The sequence below is a fragment of the Camarhynchus parvulus genome, chromosome 2 (assembly GCF_901933205.1).
Source record: "Camarhynchus parvulus chromosome 2, STF_HiC, whole genome shotgun sequence".
NCBI lineage: Eukaryota > Metazoa > Chordata > Aves > Passeriformes > Thraupidae > Camarhynchus > Camarhynchus parvulus.
This window is the reverse complement of record NC_044572.1, coordinates 80,296,989-80,316,183: the sequence shown is the minus strand read 5'-3', so window position 1 is coordinate 80,316,183 and position 19,195 is coordinate 80,296,989. Positions and strand designations below refer to the sequence as shown.

The window sequence follows — 19,195 nt, the reverse complement described above, 5'->3', positions numbered from 1 at the left end:
CATTATACAACAGAAAGGTGTTGTAACTATGGCAGAAAATGAAAACACCAATGCAGTGACAGTACCCCCACTTCAAACCAGTATCAGCAAAAGGACAGGGAGAACTTGCTTCATTTACAAGGAAAAGCCACACAGTGATACTATGAGTTTCTGAGATCTCAGATGCATGGAAAAATAGAAGGGAAAACAAGTCTGATTCAAAACTTTCCTTCTCATCTCACTATCAATTAAATGAAGTTGAATCAGATTTAACCAAACTAGCCAGAACAACTAGCCCTGCAATCAGAGATAGCCTTCAAGTATTCAAGTGAACAACTCTCATCCAAATCTTTATCTAAAGTTTGAGCAGACAGAAATGGTGGCACTTCACTGAGAAGTAAATGACTTTTGAAACCCTTCCAAAATCAGAAAGATTAAGAAAATTTATGGTCATCTGCAACAGCCTACACCAGTAAGAGCTCAGTCAGAGCATGCATCCTGTTCCTGTAACAAGTTGTCCTGCTTGCAGAAAGGGGGCAGAGCTTAGCACCACGACCAACTTGTTACTCTGTACCATGCGATGCCATCGGTGGAGGGCATGGTTTCCAAAGGAAAACCCTGGTGCTCCACTGCGAGTTGGCTGTTTTGCCTGCCCAGCTATTATGCTGCCTTTGGTCCGAGGACACAATCTACTGGAAGCATCCACCATTATTCTTGTTCCCAGTGGTGAACACTTGTTTTTGTCACTAAAATACCTTCTTTTTGTATCCTTTACTATTAATATTGCTGTTGTTACTATGCCATGTCTTATTCTTGCTTTGTGCTTTCAGTAAATTGCTACCTTAACCCACAAGTTCTGCTTTTGCCCCTCCCTTACTGAAAGAGGTAAAGGAGAAGGGGAGTGGCTTACTTGGAGTTTATTTTCCAGCAGATGCTAAAACAGAACACAAGTTAAATAAAAAACCATTTATATAATCAGAGGCAGCACTTGTGTTAATGAACAAACAACTTATTATATTTGCCCATTTTGTCATACTCAACTTTCAAAAGTACACATTCAAGGCTGTGGTGCAAAACATTGGTGTCATCATCATACTCCATCTGGACCAGTTTTGTGTATGCAGCACTGTGTACTTGGCATACAAAATTCAGACATTTTTGAAATACAGCTCATTTGAGAAGACATTGCACATCATTCCAACACCAATACCAAATGTTCTGTAGGGTCAGAAAGAAAATATATATTAAGTTCACAAACTTGAGTATTTGAACTTATTCATATATTCCCCTTAACTGTAGTGAATGGTGCTCTAAACCCTTTTCTATATTGAAGTTTTCCTCTTCTGTAAAAACTTTTTCATAATTTTGACTAACAACTTTCAGCTGGGAGTTGATTTTCTTCCTGTTAGCTGGTACAGCACTGTGGTAGAAAAGACTAATCCTGATTAATACACTAATGGTTTAGTTCATGCTCAGCAGTGCTTACTCCAAGCCAAGGACTTTTTAGTTTCTCATGTTCTGCCAACAAGGAGGTGCACAAGAAGCCAGGAGGAAGCGTGGCCAGGACAGCTGAGCTGAACTGGCCAAAGAAATATTCCACACCACAGAACACCACGCCCAGTATATAAACTGGGGAGAGTTGGCAGTTGCTGCTCTGGGATGGGCTGGGCATCCATCAGTGGGTGCTGAGCAAGGGTATTGTGCATCACTTATCTTTCTTGGGTTTTACTTGTCTCGTGTTGTTGTTGTTGTTGTTGTTATTATTAGTAAATTTATTTCAATTATTAAACTATTCCTATCTCAGTCCATGGCCATGGGTATGACCTTTTTTTCAGTTTTCTTTCCCATCCCACTGGGGGAGTCTGTGGACTGGGGTGAGTGAACATCTGTGTGGTACTCCACTGTTAGATGGAGTTAAACCAGGACATCATATTAAACCATTCACTACACCTTTCAGGAACCTTTTTGTGCTTTCAGATAGCCACTGTACTTCAGTTCTTATAGTGAATACACATCTTCATATGCCACGGCTCTCTCCATGTTAATCTTATCTTCAACAGGTCCAGTCAAAGCTAAAAATTTCTGTAAGAAATCAAATTCAATGTTTAAGATTCTGTCTTTGGTGTAATTTCCAAGCTTTTTGTTTCACATGCTCTAGAATGTTTCAAATCATAGGCCCACACAGTGTCTATTCCCTCTCCAGTAGTATGATCTGGAATCCAGCAAGGGAAAGGAAAGCGACAGGCAATGATCCTGGCATTACATTCAAGTTCTTCTTCTAGCTTCTTCTCCAGCTGTGGCATCTGTTGAGTTACAAGAAAAACCTCTCAGAAACAGTAAAAAACAGGAGCATTCTCTTTAGAATCTAATTCAGGTGTTCAAAGGAAATCAAAGATTTGAGTAACTTTTTTTTTTTTAATCTTAGGAAAGTATTCATGATAGACATTTTGGCTGTGATGCCTTGACAAAGAATATCGAAAACCAGAAAAAATAGTTATTTTCAAATTCAAATTAAATCAAAACATATAAATTATTCCATTTAAAAAAAAAAAAACCCACAACTAAAACTGCTGGGAAAAGACTTTGCATGCTCCAATTAACTATTCTCTTCAGTGGGACTCTTCTCTGAGGGAATGAAAGTTCAGCCCCCTGAACTGATGCTATTTATGACACCCCAAGGTTCATGAGCTATTGTGTGATACTCAAAGGCTCAAAATTTACAGTCTAACCCCAAGACCAATCCTGGGACATTCAAAACATCACACAGACAACAACCCAAAGCAAACATTCTGCTGTCAGTCTATGGTAAAATAATATGTTATGTTAAATAATACTGAAATTGAGCTTAGTCAAATCCACACCTTATTAACATAGGCATGCGAATCCCTTCAGCAGCATTCCATGAAAGAGGATGTAGAATCATGGAATGGTTTGGATTTTATGGGATTTTTAAAGGTAGTCTAGTTGAACACCCCAGCCCCGGGGCTGGGACATCTTAAACTAGATCAGGTTGCTCAGAGCCCCATCCAGTCCCCATCTACTGCCTCCCCGAGCAACCCATTCCAGTGTTCCACCATGGTATTCGTAAAATTTTTCTTATTTATATCTAATATGAATCTGCTTTCTTTTAGTTTAAAACTGTTACCCCTTGTCCTGTCCCTACAGGTCCCACTAAAAAGTCTGTCCCCATCTCGTTTACAAGATTTTAAGTACTAAAAGACCATAATAAGGTTTCCCCAGAGTCAAGTCTTCTCCAGGGTGAATAACCCCAATTCTCTCAGCCTGCCTCCAGGAAAGGAGCTCCTCTGAACCCACTCCAACAGGTCCACATCCCTCTTGTGATGGGGTGCCCAGAGCTGGATGCAGCACTCCAAATGAGGTCCCACCAGAGCAGAGAAGGGGGCAGAATCCCCTCCCTCCCCTGCTGGCCACACTGCTTTGGATGCAGCCTAGGACATGTTTGGCTTTCTGGGCTGTGAGTGCCCATGGCTGGGCCCTGTCCAGCCTCTCATGCACCACCACCTCCCAAGTCCTTCTCAGCAGGGCTGCTCTGATCTGTTCATTCCCCAGCCTGTGCTGGTACTTAGAGCTACCCTGAGCCAGGTGCAGCACCTTGCACTTGGTCTTGTTAAACCTCGCAATATTCCCATGGGCCTACTTTCTTGTCCAGGTCCCTCTGGATGGCATCCTGTCCTTCAGGCATGTTAACTGCACCACTCAGTGTCATCTGCAAACTTTTCTAAGAGGGCACTCAACTCCACTGTTTTATGCTATCAATGAAGATATTCAGCAGGACTGCTCAAATACAGACCCCAGCTGATCTTCATCTGGACATTGAGACATTGACCCCTACCCTATGAATGCAGCTATCCAGACAACTCCTTATCCACTGAACAGTCCATCCACCAAATCCATCCCTATCCCACGGAGAGAGCAGGATGCTGAGGGGAACCATGTCACATACCAACTCTCCCTGGTTGAATACCTACAGTCCAGCTTTCCTCCATTCACAAAAATTGAGAGCATATGGAAGTCAGGGGAAATATCACTACACCCTGACCAGTCAGATGCTCTTTTTCTAATGAGTGCTTTGCAAAATCTGCCATGGATTAAGCGAGAAATAAATTAACACACATAGACTTTAAAGAAATTTTTTTCCATCCCAGATAGTGATTATGTTCTAGGAAAAAAAGAAAAACCTAACAGATTTAGCCACTTTTGTCCTTTGGAAAAGTTTGATGGTATGTTTAAGCAGATCAGCAGGGCACATCCATTTGGAGTTCCTTTTATTCTTACATATTGTATATATCTGAATGAGTAATTTTAACAGGCTACTTCTGTTACATGTAAAACACTATTTAATTTGGTTATCATGATATAAAGCTTAAACATTAAAAAAATTAAAAGGGCAGTAGTTATTAAATTGAGCTGAGTTTAAGTCACAAAGATAAAAATACACAAAATTTCACAAACAAGATGAAAGAAACAAAAGCCAAAAGAACATTATAGAAAATAAGACTGACTAAAGTAAAGCTATTTCCTAAAGGCGGCAATGAGCTTTCACTATCCCATACATTCAGGGTGTGCCTTTGATGTAATATCCTATTATAGCTACATTCAAGCTAACAATGGAATATTTTAGGAAAATTACAGTCATAGATCCAATGTACCAAAGAGTTACCTCCATATATTTTTAAGGCTCTGATTTCATCCACACTGCAAATGCTTTTTAACATTTTTGCTGCCTGAAACAACTAGAAAAATAAGCCTACTAGCACCTTCAACAAACTAGAAAAATAAGCCCACTTTGTTATCTAAAACTGAGTTGAGACACCAGAAAAAAAAATTTTACAGAAAATATAAATATAGACATATAATAATTTTAGAAGCAATCATGAAAATTAGTGACACTGCATATCCCTATTAGCACAAATTAGAAAACACAATTAATAGGTCAGCTAAGTTTGGCCAAAAAGAATTATATCCTTGAACCAGTAAAACTAGTTCTTAAGCTAAATATATCAGTTACATTAGGAGCTACAATCATACTGTATTTTATGTGAAGCCAGGGTTTGAGGGAATTTTTTGGTGTGTCAACATGGATACATAGTTTAGTAAACCTTTTGTACAGTATGTAATCAGTTAAAACACACAGGAGCTGCAAACATGAACACCTGGCAAGAATTCCATCATCCTACCCTGAACAAGTCTCTCTCTGCAATAACTCAGAAACAAACACACCTTCCCCCCAGATGCCTGCAAGAACAAGAGAGGTCTTAGTCTTCCCTGAAGATCAATAAATTCAGGTTTTTAAAGCTAATCTCGGATATGAAATAAAAGCACTGTGTGAAAGCATCAAGTCAGGCCAGCATTATTAAAAAAGCTAAAGAGATCTATTGTTTCTCAGTAAAAAAGAAGAAATGCATTAAGGTTTCTAGGAAATTAATTTAGTCATTCAGGAGGCTGAGCATTAACAATTTCCAAAGTAAATTCAAAGGGGATCATAAGGAAACAAATGCTCAGCAAACACAGAGGTTCATATGTTTGCATCTGTTGCATTTATGACAGTACTTTTGCTGGAAGAATTTAACCTGGTATTTACTGGATCTACAAAAGTTATTCTGAGCCCTACAGCTACCCTTTCTATCATAGCTGTTACTAATGCATCCCACTTTATTCCATTTAAAAGTTAACTCAGTATTTCTGCTGAGTTTATTCACATTTTCCCAGGGCATTTGTTTATTCCTAGTTTACTGAGCCAGCTTTCCTCACCAGGACTTTTCCCCCTCGGTGCAACAGGAGAATTCCTGACCGCAATTCCGAACGTTTCCAGTGCCCCCTGCCGGAACTCAGCACGTAACACCCAGGGCTGGCAGCATGAGGAACATCCCGGAGCTCACTAATATCCCACCTTTACCCGCTTCAGTTTCCAACACGGGTTACAATTGGAATCTGAAGCAGAGGATTACTTCTGGTGCCGTTGGAAAAACAAACAAACAAACAAACAAAAACCACAGAATAGGAAGGTTTATTATGCCTCCTGTTACTGCTGCAGAAATGTTTTCAGTGTATGCTGTATGCTATGGCATCACATAAAGCTCTTCACTCACTCGTCTCACATCTGCCTTAGCAAAGGAAGAAGCAATACAGAAGTACAGGATGACAAAATTGGGTTTGCTCGGCCTGGAAAAGAGATGGCTTCAGGGGAACCTAACTGCAGCCTCCCAGTACCTGAAGGGAGCCTACAAGATGGAGAGGGACCTTCCACAGGCACAGGCAGTGACAGGACAAGGGGGAAGGGCTTCAAACTGAATGAGAGTAGGTTTTGATTGGTATTAGGAAGAAATTCTTCACATGAGGGCGGTGAGGCAATGGAACCTTCTTCTAGGTTGCCCAGAGAAGTTGTGGATGTCCCAGCCATGGAGTCGTTCAAACAAGGTTGGATGGAGCGCTGAGGAACCTGGTCTAGTCAAAAGTGTCCCTGCTCATGGCAGGGGGTTGGAACTAGAGAAGAGAAGGTTGCACGCAGACCTTATAGCAACTTTCCAATATCAGAAGGGAGCCTACAGAGAGGAATCTCCTGATGAAGCTGGAGAGGGTCGCTTCATCAGGAACTGTAGAGATAGGACAATTGAGAATGGAAAAAAACTGAAAAGGGAAATTTCAGTTAGACATTAGGAAGAAATTCTTTACTGTGAGGGTGGTGAGACACTGGAACAAGTTGCCCAGGGAGTTTCTGGATGCCCCAACCCTGGCAGTGTTCAAAGCCAGTCTGGATAAGGCCGTGAGCAACCTGGTCTACTGAGACATATGCCATGCACAGGGGGCTTGGACTTGATGATGTTTAAGGTCCGTTCCAACCCCTAATAATCTATGATTCTATGATTATTACTGACTGCCTTTGACCACCTGCAAGTTAATTAATTTTGCAGATTAACGGATTAAAACTGAATGCCTTGGCATTAAAATAATAAACATTGTAACAAATAATTAAACAGTGTAATAAATAAAATACAATAATATAATAAAAAATAAATAGTAAGCTTACCATTTGAGGTACTCCAAAAACAACAACATTTCTATAATGGGAAAAAGAAACCTAAAATAAAATTTGAGAAGAAATCTTATTGAAAATGGCATTTATAGTTAGAGAAATTCTCACCACTCTTTCCTCCTAATCCCTCTAGCTGCACTTCTTTCAACAGAGATTTAGACCAAAAATATGTAAGGAGATCCCTTACCAACTTTTCATCACAAAAATTTCCACATAAAGAAAACATTATACTGCTGAACTGCAAAAAACTTCTACTGTCTGGCCAAGGATATGCAATAGCAGTTCTAGAAGCACAGAAAGCATTAATTCAGAAAACACCTACATGACTTTACTAATACTAAAGAGTTATTTTCACAACTCCTGTATATGATAAAATCATGTATGCGTTAAGTTTGCCCCTTCTTTTGTTAAATGTTAGCTAGCTATGAAAACTTCCTAGGCATTCTAATGACTGAGTTCTTCCACTCAGTGCCATGAAGTTCTCCTATGTTCCTCTCTGAACACAAACACCCCCACAGCCAAAAAAAAACCATCCCACATAATTAATCAGGCCCAGGCTTGCTCAAGGAGCCTCTGCTGATAAAGGAAGCACTTGAATAAAGCCCAAAAGCAGCAGAATAGCATGCTGAGCCAAAAGAAACCAGATTGCCAGCACAAGAACTCTGCTCAAAGCCCAGTACCTTGTGGTCAGACAGTATTTCAGCTTTTTCGGGAAAGCATTTCCAAACTCATAAAATCTCTCAATCATCCCAGATCCATTCTTACATAATTCACTACTTACCTTCCATAAATCTGAAATATAAAATTTGGTGTTCTGATGTACTCCATCTCTCCAGGCACGATATCTGGAGTACCAGACTAGCCAGGGATTCAATTCATAACCAACAGCCTGGAATCCCTTTTTTGCAGCTGCTATCACCTACAAGGAAGAAAATAAATCTTCACTTTGAAACATAAAAGTCCATTCACCTAAAGAGAAGCACACAGTTTTATTTAAAATATAAATCAAAGGAAAGCACTTTCCTAAGTCACCCTGGGTTTAATGCCCAACAGATCAGCTGTATAGTGAACAAAAACCTCAAATCTACATTTTACTATTATTACTAGTCCTGACTGAAATATAGCCAGGCAAACAAAATGAAAACAAACATTCACAGGGCAAAGCTGTGAGCTTGCAGTACATCTATGATCCATATAAAAGTTTAACTTAACACATTCACTAGAGTGTCTTGGAATTAAAGAGAACCAACATTGATCACAGAGAGAACAGTGCAATTCACAAGCAAAAATGCTCAAAATTAGACCACTTATTTGAAAAGCAGTGAGGGATAGGCACTTCAGCAGCCCCTGAATCAGGGCCAAAATGGCATACCAACAGAAAGAGTGTGAAAGCAATCTTGATCTACATTGAGGAAAAAAAACAAAAAACCACCAATTTCTAGAATAAAGGTTTAAGACAAAATTTAAAAGGCTACTGCGAACTTCTAATCAGCAATGGCCTGATGAATTATGAATTACAAAACAAGCAAGGTGAAATCCAAAAGTACACATTTGCTAACAGAACTTCTCAGCTCTACCTGGACTATATATTTCACACTGTTAAAATAATGCATCTTCCATCACACACAGAGCACTTGCAAATTCCCCAAAAGAATCTGACATTTTTACCACACTTGGAAATGTGGTGAATGTCTTCATATTTATCCACCGATTACACCTGAGTAAGTGCTAAATAATTCAAAGCATCTGAACAGACATTTTTTCAGGACAGATGCGTCAAGGAAGCACCAAGCATTCATTTTTAGGCACCTGGCTTCCCAAATAGTCTTCAGTCTCCATTTAGGCACCTATATAATGTATCAGAATTATTGACACAGTACCTATTGAAATTAAATACCTCTGATGAGAGTCAGCAGCCACAATGATGAACAGAGAGGGCATCAGAAACTGCAGTTATCTCCTGCCTAAGTTTTTTTTTGGTGTTTTTCCTACCCAGGCACAATTTAAGCAATCTTCACAGACTTGGGGTTCCAAATCAATTTTTTTTACATGGACAAATAGTTGACTCATTCACATAAAACATGGACAAAGGTAGCATTCAAGAACTCGTGTGTTTCCATCAAAAACTACCACCCTGTTGCTAACACTGACTTGAAGCAGATAGTTATGAAAAAGCACACAAAACATCACAGCAACAAAAGAAAAACCAAACCACACAATTTTCTGCTATATCCTCACCACATTTCATAAACTGGGGCTCAAGCAGTACCCTGGAAACACAGTATCACTTTTTCTTTCAAGATTCTCCTATTTCTCTTGGTGTTTATTCTAGTTTCACCACATGCATCGGGAAGTGGGGAAGCCAGCAGTGCTTCAAACGAAGGTTTGAAGACTACAGTTCTAACCACACCAGGATTTTTATTTTTACAAACCATCGCTTATTGCCCATTTTTTTTGCACTTCTATCACCTTGATACATTAAACATCTTACAGCCTCACTTGCTGCAGTTACACACCTTTTGTGGAATCACAGCTCTTCGTCAATCAGTACCAAGACTCTGATAGCATCTCTTCAAGTGAGTGCACTGTTACTCCCTCCAGTCACCACAATGACATTTTGTCCACTACCTTGGTCAAGCTACAGGTAAGACTGCAGCAAAAACTATTTATTACTCATCAAAACTGAATGTAAACCCTTTCTCAGCTTTGATCTTGCCCGTAAGACTCAGACACAACCACAGGATGCCAAAGACAAGATATTTTTAAGTGTGAGAAAACGCAGCCCCAGCACTTTGGCACTTTTTTAAGAGGTGATCTAAAAAGAAGGCAACATCCATAACTTACAATGCGGCCATCCCCGCTACCAATGTCAACTAGGGAGCCACTTCTGTTTTCCAACATTTTCAGCACATTCTGGATCTGAGTGGCGGTGGCAGGAACGAAGGGCAGGCACACCTTCCTCAGGGCCGGGGTCACGAAGGGGGTGGCCACAGCATAGAGAGCCACCAAGGTCCCCCCCACACCGGCCGTGACCAGCAGGCCCCAGCCGCTCCTCCGGGAGCCGCCCTCGCCCTCCTCCTGCGGGGCCTCCTTCGCCAGCGCCGGGCACATCGCGCCTGGGGACGGACGGACGGACAGACAGACAGTGTTTTCACTCATTTGAGACAATTCATTATCTTGTAGCAAAGAGCTACGACGTAAGAGATGGAAAAAACACACCCTACACTTCAGCCGATGCCAAGGAAACGCTACAGCTGCCGGAAAGCAGAGGCACGAGGGGCCAGGAATGCGGTTCCCATTTAAACCCCCGGCCCTCCGCTCACGGGCGGGCGGCAGCGCGCCCCGAGCAGCTCAAGGACGGCGCAGGCAGGGACCTTCCCTGCCTCGGGAACATGTCCCGGAGTTACTGCTCCTCCTTTGCAGAGGAACTTTTCCCTGGGACACAGCGACAGCCCCAACGCACACAGCCCAACTCGCAAATGACCAACCCAGGCTCAGGCTCGGCCTGCAACACTTATCGAGAAGGGCAGTACCACTTTTCTACAAAGGGGTAGGGGACCGAAACCTTTCCTAAGGCGCTCTGGAGAGAAGCGCCGCGCACACTTTTCCACCGCGTGTGTCTTCTCTTCTCCGCCCTCGCGTCAGCCGGCGCAGCCCGCTGCCACCTCACCCGACGCCCGCCCTCGGTACACCCTTCTATCCTTCCTTCCCTCCCCGCCCCCGTGAGCCGGGGCGTGCGGCCGCCCCCACCGCGCTCCTCCCCCGGCGCCGGGCGGCTTCCAGAAGGCTCCTCTGGGGCGCCACAAAGCTCCCGCCCGCGAAATAAGGCGCGGCTGTAGCGGCCGCGCAGGCGCGGGGCGGTGCGCGGTGTCGCGGCAGGCGCGGCGGCTTCCGGGCGGTGCGCGCGGGTGGCGGCGGTCGGAGCGGGCAGTGCAGCCATGTCGGCCATGGGGACTCTGGCGTTTGATGAGTATGGGCGGCCCTTCCTCATCCTCAAGGACCAGGAGCGCAAGACGCGCCTCATGGGGCTGGAGGCGCTCAAGGTGAGAGAGCGGGGCGGCCGCCGGGGCCGCCCGCAGGCCCGCGCTGGCTGGGCCGTGCCATGCCGTGCTGTGTTGTACCGTGCTGTACCGCGCCATGCTGCCGCGGGCGGCGAGAGGATGGAGCCCCTGGGGCGAGGCGCTACCGCGCTCAGCGCCAGCCCCGCCCGAGGCGCAGGGCCCAGAGGATGGAGCCTGGACTAGGCCCGTAAGCGTGACAGAGATGGAGGAAGAGAGAAGGCATGGCCCCGGGGCTGGGAATCCGCGGCACGGCGTGGATCCGCCTCCCGGCTGCGGGGCCTTTGGGGCCGTCACCCCCGTGGCTCCTGCCCAGCTCCCCAGTGGCCCCCTCCTTTAGGGAGCCTGAAGCTCGGCCGCCGAAGGAAGGCCAGAGCTGAGTGCGGGTGGCACAAAACCCGACGGAATATGGGAGCGGACCCTGGAAGAGAGAGGTTCTGGATGCCCCAGTCCTGGCAGTGCTCAGGGAAGTGTATGGGGGGCGCTGAGCAGCCTGGTCTAGTGGAAGGTGTTCCTGCCTCTGACGGGCAGTGGGATCTGGGTGATCTTCAAGGTCCCTTCCAAGCCATACCATCTTGTGATGATTCTGTGATGGTAAAATTGCACCGCCATTGCACTGCCTTCTCTTCTTAGCGTTGCCGGCTTCTGTTGCTCCTGGCTTTGTGCGTTATGGCTGGCTGTCATTTGGCTGCTCTGCTTTTGCATGCTTTAGCAGAGCCAGCAGAAGCAATACAAGAAAAAGCATAGGAAAAGTTTCTGCCATAAGACCAATACACACTTTCTGATTCTTTTTCATAGTTATTGTCAGTTAAATCACATTTGCACTACTCACTGTTTTTTCCTTAGCTTAATATTGTGATTTTGGAATGCATGATAGTGATTTAACTTCTGGCTTTGTTATCCTTTGTTTTACAGTCTCACATAATGGCAGCAAAGGCTGTAGCAAGTACTCTGAGAACGTCCCTTGGGCCCAATGGTAACAATGAAAATATTTTAGTCGTTCTCTCTTAGTATTTGTTGTGGGGAATTTTCAAAATTTTACTCCATCCTTTAAACATGTTTTTTAGGCTTGGATAAAATGATGGTGGACAAGGATGGTGAGGTGACAGTGACAAATGATGGTGCTACCATCCTGAATATGATGGATGTGGATCACCAGATAGCCAAACTTATGGTGGAACTGGCTAAATCTCAAGATGATGAGATTGGGGATGGAACTACTGGAGTCGTTGGTAAGAAAGTGTTTTAAATTTAGCTTCCTTTTTCAAATTTAAAATCAAGCTGCTTCAGCTATTAAAAAAATTGTGAGAAATAACAGTAGCTTTTCTGTGGCACTTCTTTGGAGTATTTATTGTTGCAGTATTCCTGTCAGTTCTTGTATGAGAAGTCTTCTAATCAGGGAGAAGTCTTTTGTGTCTTTTTAAAATTTGGTTACATTTTAAGGTAGCGCTGAGAGCCCCTTTGATACTTTCAAAATTTTTTGCATAATTGTCTTCTGTAGTCGCCCTGTCCTGCCTTGATGCCTGTACTTCATTTTGGTCTTAACATAAAGTGGTTTTCTTGCTAAGCAAATCAAGTAGGGGTTTACATGGTTTTTTGTTATTTAGGAGACCTTGAACTCTTGAAATATTGCAGAAAAATCAGAAAATGTGCTTTTTAATGTGTTGTTAATGTACTTAAAATTATGCTCCAGTCAATAATAAAACTTTTTTTTTTTTAATAGTTCTGGCTGGGGCATTGCTGGAACAGGCTGAGCAGCTGCTGGACCGAGGCATCCACCCAATCAGAATAGCAGATGGTTATGAGCAGGCAGCACGCATTGCTATTGAGCATCTGGACAAAATCAGTGACAGCTTCCCAGTTGATCCACAGAACATTGAGCCTCTGATCCAGACAGCAAAGACAACTCTGGGCTCTAAAGTGTAAGTCTCAAAAACTAAATATTGTATTAATATTTACCCTTCCATTGAAAACCCTCTGTGTGGAAAGGAGAAATCCTGGTGTTTTGTTTGTGTTATTGGAGTGCTGCTGTAGGCTCCTCTGTGTTTTGTTGTGGCTAATTCCTCCATGGACTCCTGTCTCAGGGTAAGAAATTGTGAATCAGAGTCAATTCCATGAAGTTAAATAGCTGCAGCATCAATTTCATTCTAACCTGTTAGTTCCAGTTTCTGCATTTTAGCAGGTTCCAAAAGTAATGTAAATCTGTTTAAAATAATAATATGTTATCTTTTGGGTTTTTTGCTGCTAAAAAAAAATTAACTTAAGATGGTTCCAGAAGTTCTTTTTCCTTTTTGGGTTCTGTGTATAAATGTATAAATTCAGACATTAGAAGGGCTTCCCTTGCAGAGTTGTCTTACACGTGGTTTCTGTTTCTTGAATGTTCTTTAGTAGCAAGTTCTCCTGACTTGTTCCAAGTCTGTGTTGAGACTCCATTGACAGAGGTTCCTCACACCAACCACACTGTATGTTCAGTTTTCTGCCATAGCCAGCACCTTCTGTTTCTGTGAACAAACAAGCAGGACCCCCTCTTTTAATACACTGTGCAAAAGCTGACTGCTGTAGTGGTACTTCTTGCTGTTGGAATGATTGATAGAATCACATTTTTCTCCCACTTGGTGGAAGTGGAGTACAACTTGATTGTGTTTTGTTCAAACCTAGAGTGAACCGCTGTCACCGGCAAATGGCAGAGATTGCTGTGAATGCTGTACTGACAGTAGCAGACATGGAACGTAAAGATGTTGATTTTGAACTGATCAAAGTGCAAGGCAAAGTGGGTGGTAGACTGGAAGATACACAGTTGGTTAAAGGAGTGATTGTGGATAAAGATTTCAGTCATCCACAGATGCCTAAAGTAAGTGATGTCCTTGTGTGTGTCTCATGTGTGTAATGGCTTAAGTAAGAGTTTCTAGCCTCCCTCAGGTGTCACCCTAGCCTTTATTAATATTTACATAGTCTTGTAGTTTAGCTTGGCTTTTCACCGATATATCAACAGAGGAAGGGGCAAGGAGCAAGAAATTTTTCATATTGGAAGAGATCGAGTTAGAATTTATAACAATATTGAGAAATTGTGGTGGAAGGGAGGAATTACTGTACTGCTCAGTGAGAACAGGTGCAGGATTCTATTTTATATAGAAATAATTATCCCTGGTGTGTGATATGCTTAGTGCAATGCTGTGTCAAGATTCTTAATCTTTATGAATTGCCATTTTGTCCTGTTTGGAACGCCCCAGAAGCTGTCCTTGTTTGGTGTAGGTAAGGTCTCCAAGTCTTTGGGCAGTGTACTTCAAGAAAGCTTCTACTGCTCTAAAATATTCATCTAGCAGGTACCATGTTTATCCTGTAGTGGAAAATAATGGTCATGTAATAGTTGAAAAGTTGTTACAAAGATGAATAGTGTTCTCAGTGGTCACAGTGGATAGGGATGGTTTAATTGAATTTTTCTTTTGTTTTTTAAGCATTAAACTATAAAAAGGCATGACTGGTAAAGATTGTTAAGGGCTTAAACCATGTCTGGGAGCTATGGAATTTGTTCTAAGTGGTTTGTTGAGAATTGACAGAATTATTTAGTTATACTTAGTTAACTTTAGAATAAGTCAGTTGATCCTCATATTTGCTCATGTGTTTGTGTTTATAAAGATACATCTTTATGTTTTGCAAATACAAGAAAAAAGTGTTAATGAGGTCATAATCATCTTTTCTTTTTTTTTTTAATTGTCCAGGAGCTAAAAGATGCTAAAATTGCCATCCTTACTTGTCCATTTGAACCACCTAAGCCTAAAACCAAACATAAGCTTGATGTCACATCTGTGGATGATTACAAGGCGCTGCAGAAATATGAAAAAGAGAAGTTCGAAGAGATGGTGAAGCAGGTAGCCTTTGGGATTATTTCTGTTTTCTTTGTCTTTCATAGCCTTTAGAAAAAAACAGCATCGTGCATTGATTTGTTCCTGTAAATGAGCTGCTAATCCTGGTGGGAAGCAACATATAAGCAGTTGTAATGCTGTGAATCAAAGATAATGTAATGTAAGAAAGAGATACCAGCTTGGTTCAAAATATATTTTGATCTCTGTGTGTGCCAGGGGGTTCTTCTTGAGAATTGTCTTTTAAGAAAATTGGGAGAATTAAAACCACAAAGAATGTTTTTCATTCCTTTGTTAGTTCTGATCAGAAAGTTGATGATTTGTGTTGCTTTTAGATAAAAGACACTGGTGCAAACCTTGCCATTTGCCAGTGGGGTTTTGATGATGAGGCAAATCACTTGCTGCTCCAGAATGAGCTGCCTGCTGTTCGTTGGGTTGGTGGACCTGAAATAGAAGTAAGTAAAACTGGGCTTTGCACCAGCTGTTAAAACATTTATGAGGTGATAGGCTGTACCAGCTAAAAGTTCAGGCTTTCTGGGTATCACTGCTTAATTGTGTATATGGGTGGGTATTGGAGAAAAATCACTGGGGATTTGTGAGAAAAACCTACCATAGAGGAGATTATGGTTTATAATTGGAGCTTATGTATATTACTTAATAAAAGTTTTAGGTGTCTTGAAAAGTTTCTGCTTTAGTCCTGCCGTTGGCAGAAACAAAACATTGGCTGAAGTACTTTAAAGTGATGGGAAGATAACCTTTTGAAGTAGGCATTTGACAGGTACTTTTCCACTAGTTTTATGTTCTGAAAAACATGGAAGTCCTGTTAAAGTAACTCGTGGCTGTTTAACTTCAGTTAATCGCCATTGCGACAGGAGGGCGCATCGTGCCGCGCTTCTGCGAGCTCACGGCGGAGAAACTGGGCTTTGCAGGAGTCGTCAGAGAGATCTCCTTTGGAACAACCAAGGACAGAATGCTCCTCATCGAGCAGTGTCAGAACTCCAGAGCTGTGACCATTTTCATTAGGGGAGGAAATAAAATGGTGAGATGCTTGCTTTGATACATAGTTGCAGAATGTGTAGTTTCTTTGTAAAGCATATTAGTACACTCTTCTTGACTTTGTCTACTTTTTCCTTGCAGTGTGGGCAAATAGGAAAGGGGTAAGGCTTGTAGGCAGTCAGGGCTGTGTGTCAGAAGTAACTTGTTAGATTTGCATCCTATGGTTTTAAACTAAAACGTTACTTTTCTCTCTGTAAGACCATATAGTTCATAAATAGAGAAATGTTTTTACTTGTGGATTTTCTTAATGCTTTTTTCTCTCAAGAGGGTCACTTTTATGAGTAAAGGTATATTAGCATCTTTGGCAGATTTGGTTTTATTGTAGACCTAGTTGTATCACTTCTGATTTTGTCCAGTTAAGATATTTCAAATAAAAACCCCCAAACTACTGCAAACTGTATATCCCCACGCCCTACATCCCCCACTCCCCTCAAATTGAGATCTCTTTAAATGCTTATGTACTTAAACTGGGTTTTGGTTGCACTATTAGTGTTAAATTATATTTGCTATAGGTCAAGTCCTCCTTTAAATGAAAAACCTTTGGAAAAAAAGAGCATACTGTAGTCTGAAATTTTCTTGTAAGAATGCAGAAATTCTGTTTTAAAAGTTAGCGGTTTTGTTAAATCTACATCTTTTCAAATGAGAAGTGGACAGAAACGGCAGTCTGACAATAATGTTGGCATTTCAAGTTCCGTGTTTTGTGTCTTGTATATATGCAAGATTGAGAACCTTTTTATGTAAGTTTTTCTTATTTCAAATTACAGGTTTAACAAATAACAGTGTGGTATTGTGCATATTTTTATTCTTTGCCACTGGATGTCTAACATTCTATATTTTTAAGTAGTATAACATAGCAATAGTAGAGCTGCATTGGAGCCAGAAAAAATCATAAGAGTTTATCTGCAGTTTCCACATCTGTATTAGGAACTACATCTTCACAGCCTTCAGATGTGTGTACTGTATCAAACACACGCTGTTGTGTAATTGCAGATCATCGAAGAAGCGAAGCGCTCTCTTCACGATGCCTTGTGTGTAATCCGGAATCTCGTTCGTGACAATCGGATTGTGTACGGTGGTGGCGCAGCTGAAATATCTTGTGCCTTGGCAGTCAGTGAGGCAGCAGATAAGGTATAAAAGGAACAGTTAACATTTTCTTTAGTGTATGAGGGATTGAGCCTGCCTTAAGAGATTCCAGAAGAACTTCGAAGATTTTTCAGAAAGTTCTGTAACATGTGCTTTCTGACATTCCCTGATAACCAGTGTTAGAAGTTTTCCTTCCTGACTCTGTAAAAAGTCATTGCCACTACTTTTTATCCTTCTGTGCTAGGAGCAGTTTAATTTTTTTTTTTTAATTTCAAGTAGTTATTATTCAGAGGTATTTGTTTAGTTACTATATTCCAAATAAAATCTGCTTATTATGTGTATGTGTTTTATATCTAGTATGAAAATCTGCTTTTACTAACATTGGAGTTTATTAGCTAATGAATTTGAATTTCTTTTCCTCTAGTGCCCATCTTTGGAACAGTATGCTGTGAGAGCTTTTGCAGATGCCCTGGAGGTGATTCCCATGGCTCTCTCAGAGAACAGTGGTATGAATCCAATACAGACAATGACCGAAGTGCGGGCGAGGCAGGTGAAAGAAAATAATCCTGCCCTGGGCATTGACTGTTTGCAGAAAGGAACAAATGGTAAGAGCTGCAGCATGGAGAAAGAAGGAGCATAAAAGCTTTTCTTTCTCAGAAGCTCAAAATGCTCACTGTTTTTTTTAAACCAGTGCATCACTTGAGTTATTCTAACTCTTGTGCCTTGGCATATTAAATGGGAATGTGCTTGGAGAGCATATTTATGTCTACCGGGAGGAAAATGTATAGTTGTCTCAAAACCTCTGTTTTGTGGCAAGATTAATTGAAGATCTTGACTGATCTTGTAGTTCAGGAAAGAAGGCTGCTCTTAAGATGAGGCAAGCAGGGTGTGCTTTAAATACTGCAATTTTAGTGATCCAGGTTACACTGCAGTCCTAAAACAGTTGTTTTGAGAAACAGCTTGTGAAGAAGTAAACAAAAGGCTGGAAATATTTGTAGATAATGATGTTCACACAATATGTCTGCATATATAAATCTGATGCAAATATATAAAGATTAAGAAGCCAGTGTATAAACTCTTATTTTCAACTGGATCTACACTTCTCACTTTCTTACTTATTCTGTTGGTTTTTTTGAAAAAAGAATGTGGTAAACTGTGATTTGTGCATTCATAACCCTTCTTTGATTAGGTGTTCCCGTTTGCTGGCATTTGACCTTTCACTTCTTTAGCATTTGCTCAGCCTTTAGGGTGCTTTTAATATATGTGTATGGAAATAGAGCTTTTCACCATTCTGCATTACTTTTTGAAAAGCACAACCTAGTTGGGAAAAGAGTTGTATCTTAATGTCCTAGGATCTTTGGTAAGAGCCCAGATGTAAAACTGTATTTTGTACAAATTATGTTTGTAAACCAGAGTGGCCAAGAGTAGTAATTTCAGAATGTTCTTTGAAATTACGTTGAATTTACTATGGCTAACACTTAACCTGTAAGTGTTGTATCTAGATTTTATGAGGGTGTCTAATTCTTCTGCTTCCTTTTGGCAGATATGAAGCAGCAGCATGTTATAGAAACCTTGATTGGTAAGAAACAGCAGATTTCTCTGGCGACTCAGGTTGTTAGAATGATCCTAAAGATCGATGATATCCGTAGGCCTGGAGAATCCGAAGAGTGAAGGTTGAAAAGCAGGAAACATTAAGGGGCCACAGCAGTAGCAAAGATGGTAGTATTCTGATGCTTCATCTTCAGCTATTTATTCTGGACACTTTTTGTTTCGCATACTGTAATGGCTAGTTGTTGGAAATAAAACAGTTGAGCACTGGTGATTTCAAGACTTGTTTCAGAAGTATTATTACATCTTTTCTTAGACAGGTGTAAATATTCATAGAAAATACTTCCTCAATGTATAGGGAAAACATAACTAATGAAGCAGTAAAACTTAATGGGTAATTTTTCCATTATTCCTTATGGGAGAAGCCCACAGATTCTCATTTTAAGAGGTCTGTCACTTTTTAAACTAATTAATTAAATATTAACCAATTATTTTAGCCTCCAGTAATTCTCATATGTTAAATATGTTAAGTATGAAGTTTCAGTCTTAAGATTTAA

General features: G+C 41.3%; 2 protein-coding genes across 4 annotated transcripts; one reads left to right on the top strand and one right to left on the bottom strand.

Moving 5' to 3' along the window:
- Positions 1-517: 517 nt before the first annotated feature.
- ATPSCKMT (ATP synthase c subunit lysine N-methyltransferase) lies at positions 518-10,748 on the bottom strand. 3 transcript variants are annotated; one of them, XM_030971695.1, is made up of 5 exons: positions 10,599-10,748; positions 9,878-10,149; positions 7,815-7,952; positions 7,028-7,078; positions 518-2,282 (listed from the first exon to the last, which is right to left on the bottom strand). In XM_030971695.1, the coding sequence occupies exons 2-5, from the start codon at positions 10,142-10,144 to the stop codon at positions 2,085-2,087; spliced, it is 654 nt and encodes a 217-aa protein (XP_030827555.1). In that variant the 5' UTR covers positions 10,145-10,149; positions 10,599-10,748; the 3' UTR covers positions 518-2,084. The 3 variants fall into 3 exon arrangements, with proteins under 3 accessions (XP_030827555.1, XP_030827556.1, XP_030827554.1); XM_030971696.1 differs by having other exon boundaries at positions 10,637-10,699; XM_030971694.1 differs by lacking the exon at positions 10,599-10,748 and having other exon boundaries at positions 9,878-10,579.
- A 160-nt stretch (positions 10,749-10,908) lies between these two features.
- On the top strand, positions 10,909-18,920 carry CCT5 (chaperonin containing TCP1 subunit 5). The gene is made up of 11 exons (XM_030971563.1): positions 10,909-11,076; positions 12,007-12,067; positions 12,159-12,323; positions 12,815-13,013; positions 13,750-13,942; positions 14,811-14,960; positions 15,287-15,406; positions 15,805-15,990; positions 16,998-17,135; positions 17,515-17,695; positions 18,634-18,920. Exons 1-11 carry the CDS (start codon positions 10,972-10,974, stop codon positions 18,759-18,761), a joined length of 1,626 nt encoding a protein of 541 aa, XP_030827423.1. The 5' UTR covers positions 10,909-10,971; the 3' UTR covers positions 18,762-18,920.
- The last annotated feature ends 275 nt before the right edge of the window (positions 18,921-19,195 follow it).

Excerpts from the sequence above, each read along its gene's own strand:
- ATPSCKMT (XM_030971694.1), bottom strand. The coding sequence starts at position 10,192 with ATGAGTGAAAACACTGTCTGTCTGTCCGTCCGTCCGTCCCCAGGCGCG. Across the intron at positions 7,953-9,877 it reads GTAGCGGGGATGGCCGCATT|GTGATAGCAGCTGCAAAAAA; the intron begins GTAAGTTATGGA and ends TCTTCCTTGTAG. Across the intron at positions 2,283-7,027 it reads TTTTTGGAGTACCTCAAATG|ATGCCACAGCTGGAGAAGAA; the intron begins GTAAGCTTACTA and ends GTAACTCAACAG.
- CCT5 (XM_030971563.1), top strand. The coding sequence starts at position 10,972 with ATGTCGGCCATGGGGACTCTGGCGTTTGATGAGTATGGGCGGCCCTTC. Across the intron at positions 13,943-14,810 it reads GTCATCCACAGATGCCTAAA|GAGCTAAAAGATGCTAAAAT; the intron begins GTAAGTGATGTC and ends TTAATTGTCCAG. Across the intron at positions 17,136-17,514 it reads TCAGTGAGGCAGCAGATAAG|TGCCCATCTTTGGAACAGTA; the intron begins GTATAAAAGGAA and ends CTTTTCCTCTAG.